The following is a 24,744-nucleotide window of genomic DNA, read 5'->3' as shown; positions in this document are numbered from 1 at the left end:
GAGGCCATAGTTTTATATTTTTGTACAGGGCCCCAGAATTCTCAGGTACGGCCCTGCCCCCAAGCTACATGCTCGCCGTTTCACAGCGCGACCCGCCAGCCGGTTACCCTCGAAATGGCAAAATCCGATGGGTGGCCCCGTCCTGGACGATGCACAAAACGGCATATATGCGCGCTCGCTCTCCCCTTCCCGATGCAGCAGGTGCAAGGTGTACTCACGTCTGCTCCTCCTCCTCTATCTAGCTAATCATTCCCCTGTCCGCTCCGGACCCCTCTCCCGGCCTGTCTCTCTCCGTCTCCTCTACATCCATCTCCCTCTCCTCCCTTCTCTTCTATCCCTTTCTCTCCCCATCTCTGTCTCTGGGAATCCAGTTCAATTCACCCACAATGCTGCGCGGCTGCTTAAAACCCACTATTGGTGCCAACCCAATGTTCCCCTGCTACTACTACTTGCCCTTGCCCGCTCTTCTTCTTCCTCCTCCCAACTAGCTCCGCTCTGCTCAGCTTCAACCTCTGCCGTGCTAGCCACTGCCCTCTATTCTCCATAGTAGAGAGAGCTGGGACCTGCGAGTGTTGTCCTCAACAAGCTAGCTTCCGGGAGGGAGGGAGGGCCATATCTTGCAGCTAGATCGGTTAGTCTAGTTTCTTAATTGATTCTGCCCTCCCTCTGTTTCCTCCTTATTTTTTTAAGCTACCACTACATCCTTAATGCATGTTTTTCTAATTCTTTTCCAATCTGATGTGGATTTCGCCCTATCCAATGGTTCCAATCAACAGGATATATAATCCTAGTCTTACTGCTGATGAAAGCTTCTTAAACTTGTACTAGCATCTTCTGAACAAAAAAAAGTGTTTTTTTATACTATGATATCTAGTTAGTCTTCTGTACTTGATTGATTAGTGGATTAAAGAACAAGCAAGGAAAACCTTTTCTCAAGCCTTTTCACTGTTCCGTTAGCTGCTCTTCTGCATGTGCTCCCTCTCTCTGCAGGTTTACATGACCGGTAGGTTTCCTGGCGCCTTGCCTCCCATGCTGCATCTACCTTCCCTTTTCCCATCATTGGTCTCGCTTTTTTCTCTACGCGTTGCCTGCCCAGCATAACCCAGTTGCCCTGTGTTTTTATATTTGTTTCTTATTGTCAAATTTCATTTCTCGGATTTCTGAAACATTATTGTTTCCTTTCCTTGGTTAATTTGCCGCATCTGGTGGAGTGGTGCTGCTCTATCGCACATGCCCTGCTGGCTGCTGGCTGCTTTTGCTTCATCTGAAGCCAAATCAGTCTGTGCTCCAGGATCCTAGGCAGGAGACACGATTTGTTTATGCTGCGATCTGTTATCGTCATCAGTCAGATTAAACAAATCCATGACGCACACTACTACTACAGATGAAGCACAGTTTCTCAGTCCTGATTAGTATTTATTCCTGCAACTAATTCTGTGATGTCATTCTTGCCGTTTCCTCTGCTTCAGCACCCTGCCCTCTGCAACTGAAGCTCGTCATCAGTCCATAGCTGCTGCGATCGACGATCCGAGCCATGAACCAATTCGTGCCTGATTGGGGAAACATGGGAGACGCCTCCAGGCCACTCGGGTTCGTGCTTTGATCGCTTAATGCGTTGAAGTTTGTGATCTGCTGATGTCTGACTTGCCTCACCTCACTAACGGCTGCTGTTGTTTTCTTGCATGGTGTGTCTCTTGCTGCAGGGAGGACGATAACCTCATGGAGCTGCTCTGGTGCAACGGCCACGTCGTCATGCAGAGCCAGGGCCACCGGAAGCTTCCACCGAGGCCAGAGAAGCCTGCGCCTGCGCCGGCGGTGCAGGAAGACGATCCCGGTCTGTGGTTCCCGTTCGCGCTCGCCGACTCGCTCGACAAGGACATCTTCTCGGACCTCTTCTGCGACGTGCCACCACCGGGGGCGACCGACAACACGAGCAGGGAAGTAGACTGCAAGCCGAGCGAACTGATGCCGCCGCCCAAGTCCACGCACGTGTCCAGCTCCCAGAGGCAGCAGCAGTCGATGAGCATAAGCCTTGCGGACAACGCCGGGGAGCTGTCGGACCTGGTCCAGGCCCGGGCGGGGAAGGCGGCGGCGGTGGATGAGGGCGCGTCGTCGACGCTGAGCGCGATCGGGGCGAGCTTCTGCGGGAGCAACCAGGTGCAGGTGCAGCGCGGCGCGGCGAGCGAGCAGGGCCGCGCCGCCACCACCGCCTACGGCGGCGGCAGCGCCATGCCGTCGGCGATGGGGAGCGGAAATGCAAACGCCATAGGCCGGGGCCACGAGGCCACCGCCGCCTCCTCGTCGGGGCGGTCCAACTACTACTGCTTCGGCGGCGCCACAACCACGACAACCACGACGACGACCACCGGCACCGAGCCGACGAGCACCAGCAACCTGAGCAGCAAGCGCAAGCGCGGGCTCGACACCGACTACTCCACCGAGAGTCCCAGCGAGGTACGCCTGGTTCCTTAACGCGTTATTTGTACGTGCTTCATTAGTTGTTCTGACGCCGACGCAATGAAGCAGGACGCCGAGTCGGAGTCGGCCGCCCTTAAGCGCAAGCCGCCGCAGAAGCTCGCGACGGTGCGGAGGAGCCGCGCCGCCGAGGTGCACAACCTCTCCGAGCGGGTGTGTCGCGTCGCCTGATTCTTCTCGTCTCGAATTGATTCCCTTGGTCAACTCTCTGAATGTCAAACCTGACTGACGCCGTTGATGTTTTTTTGACGCTTGTAGAGGAGACGAGACAGGATCAACGAGAAGATGCGTGCTCTGCAGGAGCTCATACCCCACTGCAACAAGGTGCCAGTCCTGCAAAGACACCAACTGATCCAGTACAGGTCATCTAGTAGTAGCTAACTGATCTGCTTGTTTTTCATGGACATGGATGATCAGACTGACAAGGCGTCGATGCTGGACGAGGCGATCGAGTACCTGAAGACGCTGCAGATGCAGGTGCAGATGATGTGGATGGGCGGCGGGATGGCGGCGCCGCCGGTGATGTTCCCGGGCATGCACCAGTACCTCCCCCAAATGGGGGCGCGGATGCCCTTCATGCCGCCGCAGCGGGTCGTGCCCGGCGCGCAGCCGGGCCACCGCATGCCGGAGCACTACGCGCACTTCCTCGGCGCCGTCAACCACCTGCAGCCGCCGCTGCCGTCCCACCACCACCACCAGGTTCGTTCCGTCCGTCCCAGCAGCAACCGGCCGCCAAAATCATTTTCGAAACTCCCGCCGTTTTTTCTTGTTTGGCTGAGATCGATCGATATTTCGGCTTCGGCAGCATTACGCGCAGGGGCTGGGCTACTACCCGCTAGGGGCGAAGGCCGAGCAGCAAAATCCGGCGCTACACCACGGGCCGAACGGCAGCGGTGGCGCCATGCCCGCCGCCAACGCGACGCATCCGAACAAAAGATGAGGTAATTTGATATTCGCATTTGATATGCATACTTCTCCCATTCTTGGGAAGGTGCTAGAAGTTTTTCTCTACGGAAAGAGACTGCATGCGGGGGCACACTGTGTCAAGTGTCAACTCGGATAACTCTCTGTTAGGGTGTCAAGGTGGGATCCCGGTGGGATGTTATTTTGTACTATGTAGTTTAAATTTTGATGTCAAAATTTGTACTAAAAAAGTCAAATTATACTACAAGTGAGATAAAAGTGGGATCCCACTTGACACCCTTACTCTCTGTTGAACTAAGCGTGGACAAGTACGGAACCCCGCTTGCTTCCGACGGATGGAAGCTAGTACGACTGAGTCCGCAGTTGACACTGCGGTGGATTAGGATAGGCTTGTTCTGTTCAGTGTTTTAGTCAAATTTCGATGTTTGCTAGTAGTTGGTATATTGTGTGTGGATTTTTTGTAGGGTTTTGTTTGTGTTTCCTTATATTTTAAAAATACCTCTATTTTACCATGTCAATTATCCAGGATCAATTCCGCCAAAATCTTGTGTAGTTTTCTCTTCATATGTGTTTCTTAATTTATATGCCAAAAACTATACACATTATAATTAGGAATAGAGGGAGTATGGAATTAAAATTCTGTGGGTGCTGATGAAGGTTAAACAACTTAAGCATGACACGCTTCAGCACTCACAAAAAAATATATCTCACAAAACGAAACATTTTGCTATGGGACACTCGGGGCCTCAACACCCTCAACCTTCCCTTCGAGGCTCCTCACGTTCGCATGGGCGGACCTAGCGGCCCTTCGGCCCAGGTTGGCCGACCAGGCTTGCCGAAGGTCATTTGATACGACTATTTTGTTCAAAAATGGTAAGCGTAAACATGTTTGTTCAGGCTTCAAGAAATTTCTAGGTCTGCCACTGCTCACTCCCTTTATTGCTTCTCTTCCCACCCTTCCGCCTCCCCTCTTCTCCTTCCCTCCCACAGTTGCCTCACATCTTGCTCTCTAGCCCACTTTCGGACTCCCTACAAACGGGTTTGCCAGTAGACCGTTTTTACTCTATATTATCTTCTGATGTTGGGAAACTCATTATACGTAGCACCACCAACGTGCTACCCCCCTCTTGCTTCAAGCTTATTGTCTTTTTGTTTCCTCCTCCTTCATTCCTCTTCCGGACTCTCATCCAGAAATGTCCTTGTCCCGTGTACGGTAGGTCTCGTGCATGATCTCAACCTTTTCTTTAGCATATCAGTCCGATTTAGAATCCTTAAAACTAATAAAATGAAGTGAAACCCGGCAACACGAATCTCAGAGGACGAGCTGAGTGAAATCAACGGAGGAAACATGCACAAGACATCACATTGCACCAAACATTTGCCGGTCCCACCTGTCACATGCTTTGTTCGGTGCAATGAGCTGTTAAAGCTTCATTCCAAACGTTTGGAAAGATGACCTTTTAAAAAAGATTAAAAATACGTATATGATTTTGACTCTGCCTCCTCATAAATAATGGAAAGGGATATATTTGTGGACAAGGAAAAAAGAGAGGGAAAGGGAGACCAACGGAGAAAAAAGAAACTTGCCTCCTTTTTAAAATATAATATATATGGAAGTTTGACTTTTGGGACTGCCAAAAGTTAGTACCCTTTCAGGTTTCAATTAGTTTGCTTCCATATCATTGGTGGAGCTAGAAACTTACGGCTGAACTATCTTGGTACAAAAAATCTAGATCTAAAAGTTATAAACTCCAGGTAACAGTAGGATTTCTTAAGAACTTTTGTATGTGCCTGCGTGACTGTTTAACATGCGGCCCGAGTAAGTTGAAAAAAAAAGTCTCCGTCATCTTAACATACTTCTTCCATTTAGATACTCCTGTCACGTTTCTCAAAAAAAAAGATACTCCTGTCACTAACTAAACTAGGCCATATATACCTCATCAGCATGCATATGTTCTAGTGTTACCATCATATGAAAACTACATCTCAACTGTAAATTATCGGCTGTTTCCGCAAATTGTTCTCTTTGCCAACGAAATCCCTCTTAACTGAACAAATATCTGAAAACAAGATAAGCTTCGGTGTTTGGTGCGAGAATCCGTCATTTTCGGACAATTTTCCCATATGCCAAGAATTAGGTTTCTATGGCCAATTCATGTAACGTACATGCAGCTAACCTAGCCATGTCAATGGTTTGTAGTTCCGATCTCAATTTGTCGACATCAGGATACTTTTCAATGGTTGTACTACGTACATATCTCTTATGTCTTCATCTGTACATATATACAGTACATTTTTTTTGGCGGAAACAAGTAGAAGCAACCACTGGTCAATGAAAGAGAAAACGAGTTCTACGTGCCGATAATCTGTGCATGTTTTTGGCATTATACTGATTTTCTTATCATATTTTGACAGGGAAATTACCAAAAACGTTAAGAGAAGAAAATATACATGGCTGCACTGATCCAGTAAGAAGTATGGCAATAAAAAAGAAAGGAGCTTCCGGCTGCGGTTTCACAGCATGCAGGGTGGAGCAGAGGAAACGCTGATGGAAATCAAGCGGCCGGCATCTTTCTTCACTTTCTACCTGTTTTTGGAGCTGTGTCTTGTGCAGGAAAAGTCTAGCAGGTCCTTAGTCTCTCTAGCTAACTGGTTGTATTGTCAATATATAACCTTTTGGATTTTGTTCAGATGATACATGGGATTGTTGTCTACCAATTGGACATACACCCCTCTCTTACTAATATGAAATTCACTTTTATTTTGTCTCAGCTAAGAGCTGAATACAAATTAGATTTCACACTTGTATTTACCTAGAAAGGAAGCTGTCAAGATTGATGATCTCTGGCAGCTAAGGAACACCTAAAGTAATTGTAAATTGTGCACTTGTATGTTTCATTAGGCACAATAGAAGCACTTGAGGAAGAAAAAAAATGAAGGGAGAATGTTGTTCCTGTACAACTTTGGTATCTAAGTTTACTCTCCATGATCTATATGTAGGTGTACGCTCATAACTTCTTGTTCAGTTGGTGTTGCTTACTAAGGATAATCTGATAAAGAGAAAGTGGATAGGTTGTCGTTGTTTCTGTGATAATAATGAACCGATTGATCAGTTGTTTCTTTCTTGTGTCCGTTTGCAAAATTAATTTGGAGAATGGTATTTTTTGCTTATAACATTCCTCCTCCATATAATATTACTAATATGTTTGGTAATTGGTTGAATGGGGTTAATAATAAGGATAAGGAGCATATTCGTATTGGTATTTCTACGATTTGTTGATCTATATGGACAAGTAGAAATGACATTGTGTTTAATAAATAGAAGGGAACTAATTTTTGCAGGTTATTCTTCGTGCGGCGCATTGGATACAACTTTGGGTATACCTTCTCCCGGAGGATCAGCGGGATACTATGGCTACTTCCAGGCTGATTCTTGTCACAGCCTTAGCTTCCACATGATTGTAATAAATATACATTTTGGACCTCTTTTTTAATAAAGGATATAGCTGTGTGCATCTATTGATGCAGAGACCGGATCTATGCTCCCATATCGGAAAAAAAAAAATCTTGTTCAGTTTCATCTGTAAGTTACACTTTCAATTCTTTGTTGATTCCCACAATATCTTGCGGTATGTGAACTGTTGTCAAAGTGATAGGACAACCTTTCTAACAATTCCAACATGCACATTTCTTATTCTCGAAAAGGGGGTAACCCTGGTTTATTCATCGATTGATGCACATTACGAAGTTTCAGTCCAATTGTTTACATAGTGACAGGATGTATACAGAGCTCAACCAAAGAAAATGTACATATGACGCACTTACGCAGCACAAATTGCAATGCTACAGACCGCCGACTATACAGGTTCAACACATCCCAATCTACCATTTTTAAACAGTTGCACCTACAGAGTGTAGAGACATCCGAGCCTCCACGAGCTAGACAAAACCGAACATACAGATCCATTGAATAATCTTATGAATAATCCCGTCTAACCACCTCTCTGATATGTTGCAAACATATCTATAATTTTTGATACTCCATGCTTGTTTACACCAATTTGTACATGTTTTAATTACACTTCGTTGCACTTTTATACATTTTTCGGCACTAACCTATTGACAAGATGCCACATTGCCAGTTCCTTGTTTTCTGCTGTTTTGTATTTCAGAAAAGTTGTACATAAAATATTCTTGGAATTGAATGAAACAAAAGCCGAAGTTCCTATTTTACCGTAACGGAGAAGAAGTCCAGAGGAGAGATGAAGTGGTGTCACGATGCGGCCACTCCAGGCCATGGCGCGGCCTAGGCACTAGCCACGCCATGGGGTGGTGTGGGCCCCCCAGGCACCGACCGACCTCGCCCTTCCGCCTATTTATTCACGATCTCGAGTAAAACCTAAATACTCGAGCCTCCATCCACGAAAAGTTCCGTCACGGCCACCATCACCGACCCTAGCTCGGGAGGGTTCTGAAGCTCTTCCCAGCACACTGCCGGAGAGGAAGATCATCACTGGAGGAATCTACATCGCCATGCCCGCCTCCGAAGTGATGCGTGAGTAGTTCATCTCTGGACTACGGGTCCATAGCAGTAGCTAGATGGTTATCTTATCCAATTTATGCTTCATGTTTAGAACTTTTGAGCTGCCTATCATGATCAAGATCATCTTTATGTAATACTACATGTTGTGTTTGCTGGGATCCGATGAATATTGAATACTATGTTCAGATCGATTATATACTTGTCATATGTTATTTGTTATCTTGCATTCTCTCCGTTGCTAGTAGATGCTTTGGCAAGTATATGCTTGTAACTCCAAGAGGGAGTATTTATGCTTGATAGTGGGTTCATGCCTCTAGTAATCTGGAAGAGTGACAATAACTTCTAAGATTGTAGATATGTTGTTGCTACTATGGAGAAAACAACAATGCTTTATCTAAGGGTAATTCTATTGTTTACTTTACATACATTGCTTAATGCGATAATCTATTTCTTGCAACTTAATATTGGAAGGGGTTCGGATGATAACCGGAAGGTGAATTATTAGTCATAGACGCAGTTGGATTACGGTATGTGTACTATGTTGTAAGGCCCAAACAAATCTCATGGTAATCATCTTGTCATGCATGGTCTTTATTCTGTCAATTGCCCAGCTGTAATTTATTCACCCAGCATATAATTTATCTTTATGGAGAGACACCTCTAGTGAACTGTGGACCCTGGTCCTTTCTTTTGCACTGATAAAATCATCATGTTCTCTTTACTTACTGCAAGCAATGTTCTCTTTAATTTCACTGCAAACAAACATCTCTTTCCACACTATACAGTTAATCCTTTGTTTTCAGTAAAACCGGTGAGATTCTGACGCCGGTAGTGCGCCCTGACATAAGTCAGCTAGCAACACCTTCAGAAGTCACGTCTTTCTCCTACTGGTCGATTAAACCTTGGTTTCTTACTGACGAAAAACTTGCTACTGTACTCATCATACCTCCCTCTTGGGGTTCCCAACGGCGTGCAATCTGCGCAACATCACTCCTCATCGTATTATTTATATTAGTTGGACAGGATAAGCATAAGTCATATGAACTGTCTGTCATACAATGCGAGCAAGAGGGCATGTATGAGAGAAACATATTTTTTCAAAATGGGAATCAACCCCTTCCTCGGCATCGAAAAGGTGCATACGGCCTTTATTTCTTTATTAAAATGAGAGAAACATATGTTGAATTGTTTCCTCCTTGTCTGATAATTAAAATATTATATTCCCATTCAAATTTCAAGTAGCAAAATTATCCATAGTTAAAAGTACCCTTCAATGTTACCGTACATAGGGTTTAATTTTAGTGGCACCTTCGACTTCTAAATATATTTTCAAATAAATCTATTATTCTTTTTCATTAGGTCATCATACATAGATTTCACGAAAAACATCAGAAGTATTCAACCTCCATCTAAGTATATCTGGCTCTTGACATAAATTGACCATCATCAAACTTCAGACTAAATGCAACCAGAGATGTCCATTTATCCCGGCAAGAACTAACATTCAATGACACTTCACGCATAACATTGACTACATAAATTATAAGTATGTATTTTGTTGTGCAATGTAATAAAACAATGTATAGTCCAGACACACAAAGGCATATCTCCCAGCCATGTGTGCTCCAAGAAACAAGTATCAACTTGAAAAGTGTAATGTTACCGTGTTGTCGGCTTTCTATTTTGAAAACAAGGGCTACTAAAATACTCATCCTCTCATGAACCCTACTTGCACATCTCTTGCCTTTTCTTTTCTTAATTATGGCGACCTTTTTTCATGCCTCCGTAACCTTGTAAAGATGAATAATCCGATGGCTCTTTCAATGACTACACCGCCAATGCATATGTAAACATGTAAATTTTGTAATTGTGGAACTTCCAAAATGTGTTGAGCACAAGTTGCTCCGGTGATGGTGATAAGTAAGAATTCAAGAAACTGTTACTTGAGACACAGTTGAGGATCAAACTCAAAAATTTTGAAATTTTATTGGTTTTGATCCATATCATAAAATACAATATCTATAAAAGTTCAAAGCCCTATTTGGTTGACTGAAATATGTGCAACTTTAGGACTGCATAGCGAGTGGAGAAGGTTTGAGACCAATATATAATGAATTGTGTCCCTCGCCCGGAAATATCTAGTGGAACGTGGGTGTTGGCACACCCGTATATTCAAAACTTGAAAAAAATAACATTTAAAAGTTTTAAAAAATGAAATAATCTTTTGCATGTACATAGTATCTTGATACTTACTCTTGCCAATAAAATATGATTGTATATGACCTACATAAAAATGATAAAATGTGCAAATTACACTATATGATTTGATTTTACTGTTCAAAAAAATACTAATTTCAAATTTCACTTTTTCGTGTAGACCATACATGATCGTATTTCACTTGACAATTGGCACAAATAATTATAAACATAATATGTACATGCAAAAAACTAAATTTAATTTTTTATGAAACTTTTAGATAGTATAAACATAATATGTACATGCAAAAAACTAAATTTAATGTTTTATGAAACTTTTAGATAGTATTTTCGATTTTTTTAAAAACAGGTGCGCCTACACCCATGTTCACCAAATCCATGTTGGTCCCTCACCCTACAAGCATAAGAACAAGTGAGCACCTCTTGTAAATCTGCACCGAGAGAGGAGCCGTAAGGTTTAGGTGTGCCTCTCCGCGCAACAACTCACATTTGTGCTAGTTCAACACTTCGTAGAAATTGACATGACTAGTTCTTGTATGTGATTAATATTGCTAGTACTCTTGTTATGATATTATTTTGGCTCGCATAAATTAAGAAGATTCTCAGGCTTTCAGTAAGGTTGGATAGTCCAATCATACATGATACTCACCAAAGTGATGATGAATCTAATGTATTTTTCAAGGACTAACAAAAAATTCGGTTCCCAGCGAAACATTATGTGCGCACATAGAAAATGGAGATATACATGCGACCTAATGTTTTTTAACATCTTCGAATTTGGTTTTTGGATAAAGGGAGCATATGCACCTGAGATCGAAAGTGCATTTCCTTAATTTTAGGGTCACCTTCCACTTTCTAATATGTTTTCAACGAAGCCTATTATTCTTATTCATTAGGTCATCATACATAGATTTTCACAGAAAAAATTCAGAAGTATCCAACCACCATCTAAGTATATATGTCTCCTGACATAAATTGAGCTTCATACAACTTCGGACCAAATGCAACCCGAGCTATCCATCTATCCCCGGTTAAGGTCCGGTTGGAAGTACCATTCAATGACACTTCACACATAACATTGACTACATAAATTTATTTTTATTCTCTAATGTAATAAAAGGATGTATAGTCCCGACACAAAAGCATATCGCCTTGCCATGTGTCGTCTAAAAAACAAGTACCAACTCCATCCCCTTGTGAAAACGAGCTCTACTAAAAAAAACTCTTCTTCATCCCCGATGAGACCCTACTGGCATATCTCGTGCCTTTTCTTTTCTTTCTTATGGCGACATTTCTTCCTGCCTCTGTAACCTTCAAAAGATGAAGAATTTGATGGTTCTTTCAACGAGTTTACCGCCAATTCATATGTAAAAATGGAAATGTTGTAATTGTGAAGGACTTCACAAGTTGCTCCAGTGATGGTCATCAGTATGAAGCCAAGAAAGACTATTACTCGAGGTATAGTTGAGGATCAAACTCAAATAATTTTGGAATTTTATTGGTTTCGATCAAACTCGAGATATTTTTATTAAATAATAAAATATCTAAAAATCTGAAAATGGTGATAATCATTTTGAGATTTCTGTAAGGTATACTCGAGGTATAGTTGAGGATAAAACTAAAGAAAGACATTAGCTTTCGGTAAGGTTGGATAGTCCAATCATACATGATAATCACCAAAATGGTGATGAATCTAATGTCTTTTCAAAGGACATGAGGCCGCGCGTCGATCTAAGTCGAGACTCGAGAGTGACTTCTCTAAATATTTGGTACCAGTTTCTTCCATAAAGGTGGTAGATATTAAGCCAATAATACAACAGTATTGTTCCTCAAGACCAAGTTGAGGATCGAACTCGATTATCACATCATCCCTAGTGCTAGCCGGTAAAGCCGCTGACTGTCTTGTTGGATGATTCTTTTTTGTGAAATTATTCCCCAAGGGTTCTGAAAGCACGCTCCTTCAGAAAGTGTTTGCAAGATTCCTCGATAGCCAAAGGATCAGTTTCAAACCAGCTGGCTAGGTGGTACCGCAAGATGCAACAGTGAGCAGATCCTAGAGCTGTTTCGCGCCACCATGAATGGAGCATTGTTCCAAACCAGTGGAGGAAGGGACATGGAATCATGTCATCGTCTTATCGCCACAAGCTGTCTGCGCGAGCGCGACCTGATGTGTGGGGAGAATCTGCTGATTTCAGTGCAACTAGCCTAGCTTCTCCGTAAAGGCGCGCATACAAATGATTGGGAGCAATCCGGCCATGCAGCTTCTGTTTTTCTAACTCAAAAGTAACATATCTTACTGAATTATTGTAGCTAACCTAGGACCCATGCGCCGTGTTCCTGCGCCGGGATCTTGGACATGCCTGCCTGCCTGCACAGTATCCGCACTTAGCCTGACACCGTTGTCCGCTGGTGAGTGACAAAATAAGCACACAAGCAATTTGCAACCTAGGTACACTCCTGAACCCGATTACCCCTAAGTTATAGAAATTACTATGCGGGTGAGTTTCCTTCATACTATTCATCTCAAACTTGTCATTTTTCTTCAAGCTACATACTTTTGAATTTCGGTATAAAAAATGGCGCATCTTCTATATGCAAAAGTTTTGTTTGCAATTTTTGAAGCTCTACAAATACGATTTTTGGCGGCTATAGTAAAACGGGTTCCAATGGACCTAGGTTCAATTGTGTATTTTCGACAAGCAAGCTCCCTCTTACTCGTGAACTTTGTGCTAGGGTGAAGAGCTACATACATGTTGCGGGCGCTGGTACGGTGAGTGCTGACTTCCCACTAAGCTTTTGCCTTCGACGCAGGATAGAAATCCAGCTGGTTGATTGCATGACTGGGCTGACAGAATCCCCGTTCCATTTCCAATGTAAAGCCAGCTCTATCCGGCGCCGGCCGTGCATCGTAACGTAAACCCTCATGTCCCTCCATATATGTAGCATGACAGAGCTAGCTAGCACAATCATTGACATGGGGTTCTGCTGTCAATGTTCTGGAGACTTCTAATTTCCGAACGGCGACGCGAAGAAGAAGACAAGATCGAGCTTCACCTTAGTCCTTAGGTAGGGGTCTGGGCAAAAAAAAAAAAAAAAAAAAAAAAAGCTGCTGGACGATTGCTAGATGTGCATGACCCACACAAGTACGTGGGACAACGTGCGCCACAAGTTTAAACTCTTTCTCCATGTACTCTGGCGGCTGGATGTTTTTCTCTTATGGATCTTCCCGGTTCGCGGTTGGAACTTCTGATCCATAAGTTTTGGCCATGCTGGCCAGGCGCCCAGGCACAAGGTTTGCTCAGTGTAGAAACAAAAGTGGCAGGAGCTAGCTGAATCTACCCTCGACCAAGCCAAGGTGCTACATTGCCCCTACATGACAGGCCGTGCTCTCATCTAGTTCTACCACCGTATCGTTATAGTTTGTTACTAGATAAGTAGATAGCTTAATTCTCGATTCCTTGTTCAGGTTTGCATTGTTCTCTTGACAGTTTGCGTTATTGACTTATCAGCAGTTTTCTGCAATTTTTCGTTATTTATACACAACTAGAATGATGACCGGGAATTCTCAGCCCGTGAAGGTACACAATTGGAGTTTCAGGTTTGCTGCGCCTATTATCGTGTAGATCCTAGTTCCTGAATTCCTGCAGACTGGTGAGAAGTTAAGATCAGAACGGTTGCTATATCAATGGATCAACGACAGGTTACGTAGTGGTTCGGAGTTCAGACTTCAGACTGATGAGATTGTTTCCATCTCCTTTCCTTGTTAGGCACCATTTGAAATGCAGCTATTTCGCACGAATTTGATGAGAGTTTGCACAGAAAACAGCTGAGCACCCATGTGAGAATCGGCAAATATATATCTCGCCCTCTCCAAACTCAAACGGGACAAAAGCCCGAGTCAGGCGCCTGTGTGTGTCTCTGCTCCATGCTACGGCTGAAAAGAACCATGAGTGGGGTTATAATGCTATCCACGTACATACCTGAACTTGAGGATGCAGAAGTCCTGACCGTGTAGTGAGGAAACAGAAGGTTCTGGATGCAAAACACGCAGTGCAACGACGGCAATGCACCAAACGAGTCCCAAGATGCAGGTACAGTACAGTGAAGGAAGCATCCTCGCAGCATTTTTTGCGAGGACCACATCAATAATGCAAAGCTAGCTTAGCTGTGCCTCCTCTTGATCAATGAATCTTTTGTATCGTTAGTGTGCCTGTCCCTTACCACGTAGAGTACTAAATCCGTTCCGTAAACCTAAATTTGATCAAGTCTCGGTACTCCCTTCGTCAAAAAATAAATGTCTTAGTTTTGTCCAGATATAAACGTATCTAGATACATTTTAGTTGATACATTCGTATCTGGAAAAAAATGAGACCCTTATTTTTGGAGGGAGGGAGTACAAAGTTTGATTGACTTTATAGAAATAATTATCAACAACTATGAAATACTTGTCAGAAGATTAACGTGGAAAGTTATACGTCTTAATTATTGGAATGGAGGAAGTAAATTTTATCAAAAGTCAAATTGTGGAAAGTTTGCTTAAGTTTATCGAGAAAATATCAAAAACTATGATATTATATATTCATAGTATGCAAGCACACTGCATTATATATCTAGTAAGATTGACTTGACATTGTTTAGATTTATAGTTTTTTCTAATAGATTTCTTGTGGTGAAATCTGTAATGGATGACATGAATGTCGGTACCATCCGTGAGTCCAGATGCTAACATTCTTTAAGGATATATTTATGTGTGACATGTTTAGTTAAATATCTGTTCCAATTCCTGAAAATCCTATGGACTTTGGTGAAAATTCTAACGATGAGAGTTCAGATTCTGTGAGGATCACAATGAAGTCCTCACAAGCAGAAAGATGTGAAAGACTGCAAAGTCTTTTGGTAATGACTTCATTATGTACCTCGTGGATAACACTCCACAACCATTTTAGGAGCCATTGCATCTCCGTACGCGGGCTACTGCAAGGAAGTGGTTCACAGTGAGATGAATTCTATCTTAGCTAATGAAACATAGGAGTTGACAGAACCTCCCTATGCGTGAAACCCTGTAGGATGTAACTATGTGTTTAAGAAGAAGATTCAAGTTGATGGTACTATTGAGAAGTAGAAGGCTCGGCTTGTAGCAGGTTATACCCAAAAGGAAGACGACAATCTCTTCGATACATACTCACATGTGGTGAGATTGATCACAATTCGTGTACTATTGTCATTGGCTGACTCATAGTGCATTCTCGTTCATCAAATGAACATTAAGACAACTTTCCTAAATTGAGAATTGGACGAGAAAATTTACATGGAAGCCTAATGGTTATGTGCTAGAAGGTCAAGAAATAAAGGTGTGCAAATTAAAAGAAATCTTTGTGTGCCTCGAACAAGCTCCGAGACAATGGAATGGAAAGTTTAAAAGAACTTTGACATATGTGGCTTTGTTGCTAATTAAGCCAGCAAATGTGTGTACTACCGCCATGGTGCGGGTAAGGGGGTGTCCTATGTTTGTATGTGTATGGTATACTAGTTTTTGGGACAAGTATCAAAGTGATCGAGGAGGCCAAAACACTCCTATCTTGGTGTTTCAAGATGAAAGATCTTAGAGAAGTTGGTGTTATCTTGGACATCAAGTTGTTGAGAGATGGAAATAACTAGCAAGATCTGGCACGACGACACACCTTGCCGAATGTGGCTTAGAATAAACAATGGTCTTTTTTTAGAGCCTGTTGCATACTTCTACAATAATGCTAGTTGTCACTTCCGCTAATATTCAAACTGGCTGTGAGAGAAACCATGAGGACACATTGGTGTATTAACATGCATATTATCAAGTAAGTTTGTTTCTCATCATAAATTTCATTACACCGTCGGATACCATGAAACATAAATGAAACAGTACAATTTAATTTAAAACAGGAGGCACACTTGGTAATAACCATAGACTAAAAACACGGTAGAACAAGGCAATCATCTTGATTCTTTCTACTTGGTCCGATTTTCTTGCCTTCATGTACTGTTTTAAGGAATAGCGTCATTGGTGAGATCCCTGTAGAAGGCTCAGCTTTGCCATCATTCGGGCATCCGACATCTATCCAGTCGAGGAGACACTCTCCTTCCTTCTACATGAGTTCACATTCATACAGTTCAAGTTATAATGAACATAGAAAAACAAAGTACTTGATAACCGGAGGAACAAAGTATAAAATCAAGCCTTCTGTATGTACCAAGTAAAGACATTATACCAAACGAAATCTAAATAGTTTAAACGCCATAACACCTCCAAGTTATTATAAGAACATGTCAACTGAAGCCAACAACTCATGAAAACCACATAACATAAGCGGAAAACTGAAGTTTGTTTATTTGCAAGCTAGGAAGCACCGATACTTGGATACGTATCCGATATGCGATACAGGGATACCACAATACGACAAGGGATACATTTCATATATATCTAAATATTTTTAAAAATACTTAAATTAAATATTCCTCATAGGATTAACATGGATGTGGATATTCTCCTCCACATCCAGCATAGATATTTCAACAATTAAAGAATTAAAATTCATCTCTAGAAATCACAAGATAAATGGCTAGTAATTGGGCTTTATTTCCTGTTGTTGTTACCGTTGTACATGCTCTAGCTCGAGCTCCCAATCGAAGGTCTGTTTGATGGAGACGTACTAGCACTAGTCATTGCTTATCTGAACGAGAAGGAACGAATTCAGAGATCAAAATCAATGGTGTGTGAAGCAATGGATGAAGATGGCCAAAGGGGAATAGGAGATGGAGGAAGAAGAAGACCCGTCGATCGCCGTCGTTCGATGGGGGTGGAGTGGAGTGGAAGGATCAGTGGTAGAACATGAATGGGAAGTGGCTGGCTCAAGTACCACTTGAGTAACGCTTGAGTATCCTTGGGTATCCCTCATGTGTCTGTAATTTTTTTAATTTTTTTTATTCAAAAATTAGCAGATACGTACGGGATACATATCGGAAAGTATCCATACAGTATCTTGTATCCGAACAGTATTCGATACCGGTACAGCAGACAAGCGAAGTATCCGCGCTTCATATTTTGCATGTAAACCTTCAACTGAAGTTTGTTTATTTGCAAGACAGAACCCTTGCATAAATGCATCACAGGGATTAGCATGGAACCTGTAGTTCGAAAAATGCACCTTGAGGCTCATAATAAGCCTATATATCTGAATGCAAAATATCTCACTCACGTAGAACTTTATAGCGAACTTGAGCATATAGGGAAGTCATAGGATTGTAATTTTGCAAGCATAAAGGTGAGAAAGAGTCTAGTCTTGCATTAATTTGGACAAACCTTGTGTTTACACAATAATAGTGCACTATATTCAGAGATAGTGAGAGAGAATTCTAGATAAATATGCATACAACAACCTACTCTCTGCTTACACATCAATATTGTATTAAATCAGCTGTCGTTGATGTAAGAGCCTTAGACCTTTCTTGTACTTTAGCATTTGTGTCCTCAAGGTAACTATATATGTGTACGAAAATGGAAAGAACCTTGTTACTATGGAAATCCTTATTTGGCCAGGATGGGAAAGTATACATAGACGATGTACATCGTTGCATCCATCCTAGAAATGATGTCTGGAGTCAAGCCTGAAATGGTGTTTGCACCCAAGAATGACCAAAGTCATGGAAATCCTTATTTGGCCAGGATGGGAAAGTAGACATAGACGATGTACATCGTTGCATCCATCCTAGAAATGATGTCTGGAGTCAAGCCTGAAATGGTGTTTGCACCCAAGAATGACCAAAGTCAAAACACTCTGCATGCCAATTACAGAAACCACGACCAATTTGGAGGTAATAGGAGGATTTTGCCTTACAAAAGGAAACATAATGTGAAGTGATTTGGAAGAACATTAAATTACGGATAATTCATCGTGAAAAGGATATAACCACACAATTACACAAATGGTGAAATAAAGTTCAAGTCAGACTGGCATGGCCTAAAGTTATGGCCCCGTCCTAGTAGCATCCTACAACCTCTGAACTATGAAGTATTAGCAAGTATTTCTCCAAATCTACCAAATTTTTAAGTAAATTTGCTCGAAAGTTCGAGCGAGTGAGATGGCGCAAATGTTCCTATCTTTTACACATACATGTACTAACTATGCACAAAAATCAATATCTTTTTTAGATAAAGGGAATATATTAATTATATCAAAAGATACCAATTACACCCAGCCTCTGCAACAACGCCCCACCCTAATGGCAGTACGGATGCACACATCCAAAAAATGAGTAAAGAAACTAAGAAATAAAAGTCCCGCTACAATCTTCTAGACCTAGCAATAGCAATATAACCACCACCATGACAACACCTCAAAAAGCAACGCCTCCAAGAAGGGAACAGACTCTCCAAAAGCGATGCCTCCAAGAAGGGAACAGTGCATCAGCGCCATTGTCGTCCGACCAAAGGTCTTATGTTTTCACCCTGAAGATAGTCCCCAATCTCAAAACAATGCCTCCAACAAGAACATTGCTAGGCACAACCAGTTATGGCCAGACCTTGGGTTTTCACCCTGTGAGGTAAGACTCTGAACTCTCCCTGTGTTGCCGCCCCCACATGCATACCACTTCTGCAGAGCCCAGAACGCCAAGAAGATCCCTCTGCATCACGGAGTCTCGAACCTCATTTAGCCAGTCCACCAATCCGGCCTTCATGATATTCCTTCTTCTCACTTCACCATGGACCAAAAAGTCACCTGATGTCAACGCAGAATAGAGCTTCGCTCTGCTCCCTCCAGAACCAAACGGTCGGAATAAAAACATGGGTGCGCGCGACCGAATACCACCCGATCCAGCAAACTGCAGGCAAAAGATGTCTTGTTCCATTCGCCAACGGAGCTTTCCGGAACACAACTCTCTAGCTAGATTAAAGCAAACTGACCTCCGGAAGATCCTCATCCTCGCATGCGAGAAACCCGATGACCGCCACAAAAAGCAAAGCAAGATCAGTAGCCCCCACGCCGCCAATCCCTCTTGTCGGATCACCAAGGAAGAGGACAGCGACGTGGATCATGCGTACCGCCGCCGAACCGTTAACGGGGGTGGAGGCCGCCACCGCTCCACCGAATCCTCCATGGCTACCGACGGAGAGCCTCAGGCCCCAGCCAAGTAGTCGTGCCGCACGGCTTCCTCCACCGGCGCTACATCACCTCCCATGGAACGCCGCCGTGGAAACCCTCTCCCCCCCTCCCTCGTCGATTTGACGGAGGGGGTGCCGCCAACACCGCCAGAGCCAGGCCGGGGCCGAAGCACGGGGTCCAGGGCCGAGGCCAGGGCCGCGGCCGGCAGCGGCATCGGCTGAGGGCGACGGGTGGTTGTGGGGCGCGGGGGGAGGAGGAGCCTCCGCCGCCGCCCGGGAGGGGGGCGGGAGAGGGAGGCGGCGGGTTAACTCTTTGTGCGACTATCAGTTCAAAAAATCAATATCTATGACTTTAACTCATAAGATTTCGTTTATAGTCTAGCTTATTGCTTTCCTCTATCTACCATTTAAAATTCAGTTTCTTGTGCCCCCTGAATTAGGAACACTGGTAAAACCTTGGTGGACACAAATGTACATGGAAGGATGGAGGTAGTAATAAGAGTGATCTCCCAAAGAAAAGATCAATAACATGTTGTCAGCTGCATCTACACTTCTTGGTTCCTATTTCATTATAAAGGCAGAGTGGTCTCCTTTAAGACAACCTATGTATACTTATTTAAGTGGATGACAATGATTTTTTTTTCGCGAGCACACAAAATGCGTGCCGTATCTTTATAGAAGGAGAGCACAAAACAATTTACAAGAAACACAACCTGGATGCAACCATGATATGTGTGCTCAGTCGTTGTGTGTGCTTGTGAGAGATGAACCATGATATCCAAGGTGTGTCAAAGATCTTTCCAATTTCTCCGAAGTGGATTGATGTAGAGCCATCACAATAAAAGGTGCATGTTGACTCGGTTTTATTTAGGTTTCGAACTCTTGACAATAGGATAAAAAAAATTCAAGTAACTTCAGTGCAAACTCAAAGGTGGAACCAGATTTGGTGTTTAACATGTCCTATATATAACTATGGGTTTAAAATGCATTATCACCAGAGACAGTCATACCACAAAGAAAGTTGCAGCATTGCTTTATTATTATCGCCAGGCTTCAGCAGATAAATTTATGTCCCTTTTCTTCCAAATTTCAACCAGAGCTGCATAAATGGATCACATTAGAACTGCAGAACATAAAATGACAAAAAGGTAAGAAATGATATTGTTATTCAGGTTGGCATGACACGCTTTTGAACACCTATGATGTTTCCCTTTATAGTACTGCTCCTTAATCTAATTATTTTGACTCTTTGGATAATCATTGTTTTAATGATCAAATCAAAGGCTCACGCCAAGTCCTCAAAATACCAAACATGACTGAAATCATCAGAAGTTTGTGTGGCATCATCCACTACGGAAAAACATGGGCTGCCGTGCAGCAAATCATTGCCGTGCGCCCATGCACGGCAAAGACTTCTTTGTCGTGCGCACCAAGCAGCACGCACGGCAAAATCTGAACGAAGCGCACGGCAAAGAAACCTCGCACGGCAAAGTCTGAAGAAAGCGCACGGCCAAGAAACTTGGACGGCAATGACCCAACACGCCACACGACAAAGAATCGATGCACGGCAAAGGATTTGGGCGTTGCCATGCGCGCAGCTTAGTTGCACGGCAACGTAGCCTTTGCCGTGCAGTTTTCCTTTGCCGTCCGCAATATGATATCATCTAGTAAAGTTCAACAAACAGGGCTCGTGCACCTCACACAAGATATGATGCCACTTATATGAGTGAACGTAATATGCAGAAATTGTGTGATGATTATCACAATCTAGAATTTATTTGATGTACTACACGCAGTTTGCATCCAATAAATATGTTGGTGCAGCCAGGGCCGGCCCTGACCCATGGCAGCCATGGGCGGCCGCCTAGGGCCCAGGCCAGATGGGGCCCAAGATCGGAGGTATTTCTTTGCTATACGGGTCTGAAAAGAATTAGTAGAGTACATGTGAACAGGCCCAGGCACCTAGCTAGAAAAGAACGAAACGCTAGCGAGCGAGTCTTTCGCCAGCCCACGAGACTGTTCGTCTCTTCATCTGTTCCTCGTCTCTGGCTCCGCGTCTTGCCATCCCTAATCGCCTCGTCCTGCGCCCCTTCTGGCCGATCGCTAATCGGCAGCCTGCTGTCCTGCCTCTCTGTGAGTTCAATTAAATGCCTCTTGTCTTTCTTAATCTAATCCATGACTTATTCTCTTAATTAGGGTTTTAATTTAATGTAAATTCTTGCACCACTATGGGTGTTACAATGCCAAAATAGTTGTGTGGTATTGCGAAAAAGAAAAAAGAGGAAGCTAGATATAAATTTATTGAATCTCAAAGAGGTGCTTTAAATAAGTATTTTCCAGATAAAAATAGTGTTGTCAATAGAAATAAGCAAATGCCTGATGTTGGACAAGATGATGAGGATAATACATAAGGAGATCTCGAGGTCAATGAACAATCCTCGGATGTAAGTAACTAACTAGCAGCATGTTTTGCAAAATGTAAGTAAGTAACTAAATACATTTTTTTGAATGTAATTGCAGATCTTGATGATAGTGTTAGCGAGGATAACATGGAGTAATAAAGTTTACATCCTTCATCTGATACTCGTAATGGCGAAGAAGGATGTATTGAACAATATTGATCTTGAAATTGTTCTCAATGATTCTGCAACTAGGAACGTGCGAAGTAGCTTTTTGTGAAGCATTGAAGCATAATTGTCCGCGGAGTCGTCGTAATTTGGTTTTTATTTGAGGTAATCAAACAAGTAGAAAATACTTATTATATTTTTATACTATTTTATTAGTATTTCTATCATAATATATGTAAAAAAGTAAAAGTATGCATATATATAGTTATATATCTTGTTATGTGTACACATATATTGGTCTTAAGGGGCCCTTTTGTCGACTTTGCCCAAGGGCCCCGAAAAAGTTAGGGCCGGGCCTGGGTGCAGCATCTATAGCATTATCTAACATTAGAATACTTAAAGGATTCTTACAGGAAGTTAAAACTGCACGAAAATGTGCCAACATATCTTGGAAGAAAGGGATCATTTGAGAATATATATGTCAGGTTCATTATAAGTATCCAAGACCAATACATCCATGTGTTGCACAAAAAATAGAGTGAGCATGTCCGAGAGACAAGAAAACACTTGCATTTAAAAGAGTTGCTTGAATATTGCAGTACCATCATTTAAAAGAAAAAGGGACACTTCACCCAGCCATCCATAACAGCAGTACACCGGTGAATTCCCGTTCCCACAAACAGGATTCCATCAAAAATCAGCTGAGCAAATTGAGTTCCGTAAAACTGCAGACAAATCATAAATATCACAAGTTCCGTAAAAATTGGTGACTGAAGGAGAGGACCAACGAACAGTCATCCATGGGAAATCAAAACTGGTGCAGAACCAATATACAACACGAGACACATCTTGTACTGAAATGTCGTTTTACTCAACGAGTGTTCAGCTCAAGTTATTATCAGTGTTATTACTGCTAACACGAAACAAAGATGTAATGGGAAAAGTTTAGCCAAAGAAACACTAGCAGCCATGATGACACGGAAGAGGTCTAAATTTGTACAGGGAAAAACCACGCCGGAGACCCCTGCCTAAGCCACGTTAGCTTTGCCCTCCGCGCGTGTGGCACCGGTGGCATCAACGGCATGATCGTCTTGTCTACCACGTTGTACACCCCGGAATCAAGAAGGGGGTCGCCATAGTTGAGCACGAAGTAGATACAGTCTGCTCGGGCTCCATAACCATCACTAGCACGGACAGACTTGGAGCACGGCGTGCTCACGAAGAGCGCTCGGCCGTCGAGGCTCTCGGCCTTCTTCCACCGGCCACGACGGGGACCGTCGCTGAGGACAGCCTCGAACACCTCAAACCGACTAGTCAGGTGGCGGTGCCTTCCGGGGACACGTCTCCTCACCATCAGCAGCTTGCCATCGGATTCCACTAGATATCGATCCTGCTGGATAGTATCTCGTAGGGAATTATTTGAGTAAATGCCGAGAAGATCCTGTACCTGATCCGGTAGGCCAGGAGGCCAAATCCATGAGGTCAGATTCACTTCGTGCTTGACGCCTAGCGGCGTCGGCTTGTCGAGGCAGCCACTGCCGAGATCGACGGCGACAAGCTCTTCGAACGATCGGAGGTGCGCGTACAACTTCCCTTGAAAGAAGGCGATGTCGACGATGAGGAGGATGGCTCGCGTCACAACGCACGAGTTGATCTCGCCGGCCGGCCGGCACGTAGAAATAAGGACTCTGGACAAACAGGAGTCGCTGACTAGAACGGCCACAAGTGGATGTTGATGGTTCGGCGAGGATGGCGCCGCCGAGGACACCACCACCTTCTTGATCTGCATATCCGGGTACAGCTTACGCTCCAACTTGTCGTCGAAGGCTTTTACCTTGCAAGACTCCAGGAGAGCGCCGGCCAGCTCGCGGAGAGGCGTCGCCGCGCCGGAGAATCCGTTGACCAAGGAGCACCGCCCGTCGTCGTGGTGGATGAAGAACATGTTCTCGCCGGCGCTGTAGCAAGGGCCGTCGCCTTTTGGAACACACAGACGCTGCCGTCTCTGGTTGGCGACGTCCAAGGCGGATCCGTCAGGGAGAGCAATCCAGGGGAGCTGCGGCGGGGGCGGGGGCAGGAGCTTGGCGGCAGTGCGCCACGGGCGGCAGACGGCGCCGAGGCGGACGCGGTCGGCGAGGGAAGGGAGGCGGGAGAGCACGTCGCCCAGGAGATCCAGCGGCAGGTTCGGCCATGCCGACTGGAACGGAGGTTTCGTCGACGCCGCCATGATGCGACTTCTGGATGAGTCCAAGGGAGGAAGGTTTAGGGCTGTGGGGCGAAAGGTTTGGAATTTCAGTTTCGGAAATATTTCGGTCACTACTGAAATTTTCGGCCAAAGTACCGAAATTTTCTCTCGAAATTCATTTAAATATTTGAAAATTATTTTCGAATTAGTATGTAGTACTGAAATGTCTAGAATATTTTGACCGAAAGGTAATATTTCAGGGTCTACTGAAATTACTAAAATTCAATGAAATTCGATGAAATCTCACTGAAAATGATTTCCACTAGAGCCTCGGAGTCGTACATGGATTCGAGTTCGGACTTTCCGTGCAAACGTGTATACCTAGCCAGGGCTGTACCTGGCACCGATCAATTCCGCTAGCATGTATGGCGAGTGGGTTGGGGTGACTTTAGCTTTTCCTTATTGTTGCCATGTTAGATGTTTGTTTAGTTAGAGGAAAGAGAGCTAAGGAAAAGAAGGCTGACTTATCTTAGCTAAGGGCATCTCTAAAAGATGACATATACATCGCATTGCCAAAAAATTACATCGCGAAAAAAATCTGATTACAACAAATGATGTATTTTACATCACCATTGCCACAGTTTAACCATAAAACTACGATAGATAACTAAAACTTGACACTATGATAGATAGCTCAACA

At 43.5% G+C, this 24,744-nt stretch overlaps 2 protein-coding genes across 3 annotated transcripts; one reads left to right on the top strand and one right to left on the bottom strand.

Annotated features, from left to right (window-relative positions):
• The first annotated feature begins 290 nt into the window (after positions 1-290).
• On the top strand, positions 291-6,170 carry LOC124703734 (transcription factor PHYTOCHROME INTERACTING FACTOR-LIKE 13-like). Of its 2 annotated transcripts, none has more exons than XM_047235963.1 (8): positions 291-631; positions 1,470-1,590; positions 1,704-2,454; positions 2,527-2,628; positions 2,734-2,799; positions 2,893-3,174; positions 3,281-3,416; positions 5,815-6,170. In XM_047235963.1, exons 2-7 carry the CDS (start codon positions 1,535-1,537, stop codon positions 3,413-3,415), a joined length of 1,392 nt encoding a protein of 463 aa, XP_047091919.1. In that variant the 5' UTR covers positions 291-631; positions 1,470-1,534; the 3' UTR covers position 3,416; positions 5,815-6,170. The 2 variants fall into 2 exon arrangements, with proteins under 2 accessions (XP_047091919.1, XP_047091918.1); XM_047235962.1 differs by having other exon boundaries at positions 2,524-2,628.
• A 14,165-nt stretch (positions 6,171-20,335) lies between these two features.
• Positions 20,336-24,086, bottom strand: LOC124696876. Its single transcript, XM_047229543.1, has 3 exons — positions 23,310-24,086; positions 22,465-22,587; positions 20,336-20,394 (listed from the first exon to the last, which is right to left on the bottom strand). The coding sequence occupies exons 1-2, from the start codon at positions 24,084-24,086 to the stop codon at positions 22,471-22,473; spliced, it is 894 nt and encodes a 297-aa protein (XP_047085499.1). The 3' UTR covers positions 20,336-20,394; positions 22,465-22,470.
• Between the last annotated feature and the right edge of the window lie 658 nt (positions 24,087-24,744).

Source organism: Lolium rigidum, chromosome 3 (genome assembly GCF_022539505.1).
Source record: "Lolium rigidum isolate FL_2022 chromosome 3, APGP_CSIRO_Lrig_0.1, whole genome shotgun sequence".
Lineage (NCBI taxonomy): Eukaryota > Viridiplantae > Streptophyta > Magnoliopsida > Poales > Poaceae > Lolium > Lolium rigidum.
This window is presented reverse-complemented; position numbering and strand designations above follow the sequence as displayed.

Coding starts and splice junctions, on each gene's coding strand:
- LOC124703734 (XM_047235962.1), top strand. CDS start 1,535: ATGAACCAATTCGTGCCTGATTGGGGAAACATGGGAGACGCCTCCAGG. Junction 1,591..1,703: donor GACGCCTCCAGGCCACTCGG/GTTCGTGCTTTG, acceptor CTCTTGCTGCAG/GGAGGACGATAACCTCATGG. Junction 2,629..2,733: donor TGCACAACCTCTCCGAGCGG/GTGTGTCGCGTC, acceptor TGACGCTTGTAG/AGGAGACGAGACAGGATCAA.
- LOC124696876 (XM_047229543.1), bottom strand. CDS start 24,086: ATGGCGGCGTCGACGAAACCTCCGTTCCAGTCGGCATGGCCGAACCTG. Junction 22,588..23,309: donor CTCCTGGCCTACCGGATCAG/GTACAGGATCTT, acceptor ATTTGTCTGCAG/TTTTACGGAACTCAATTTGC.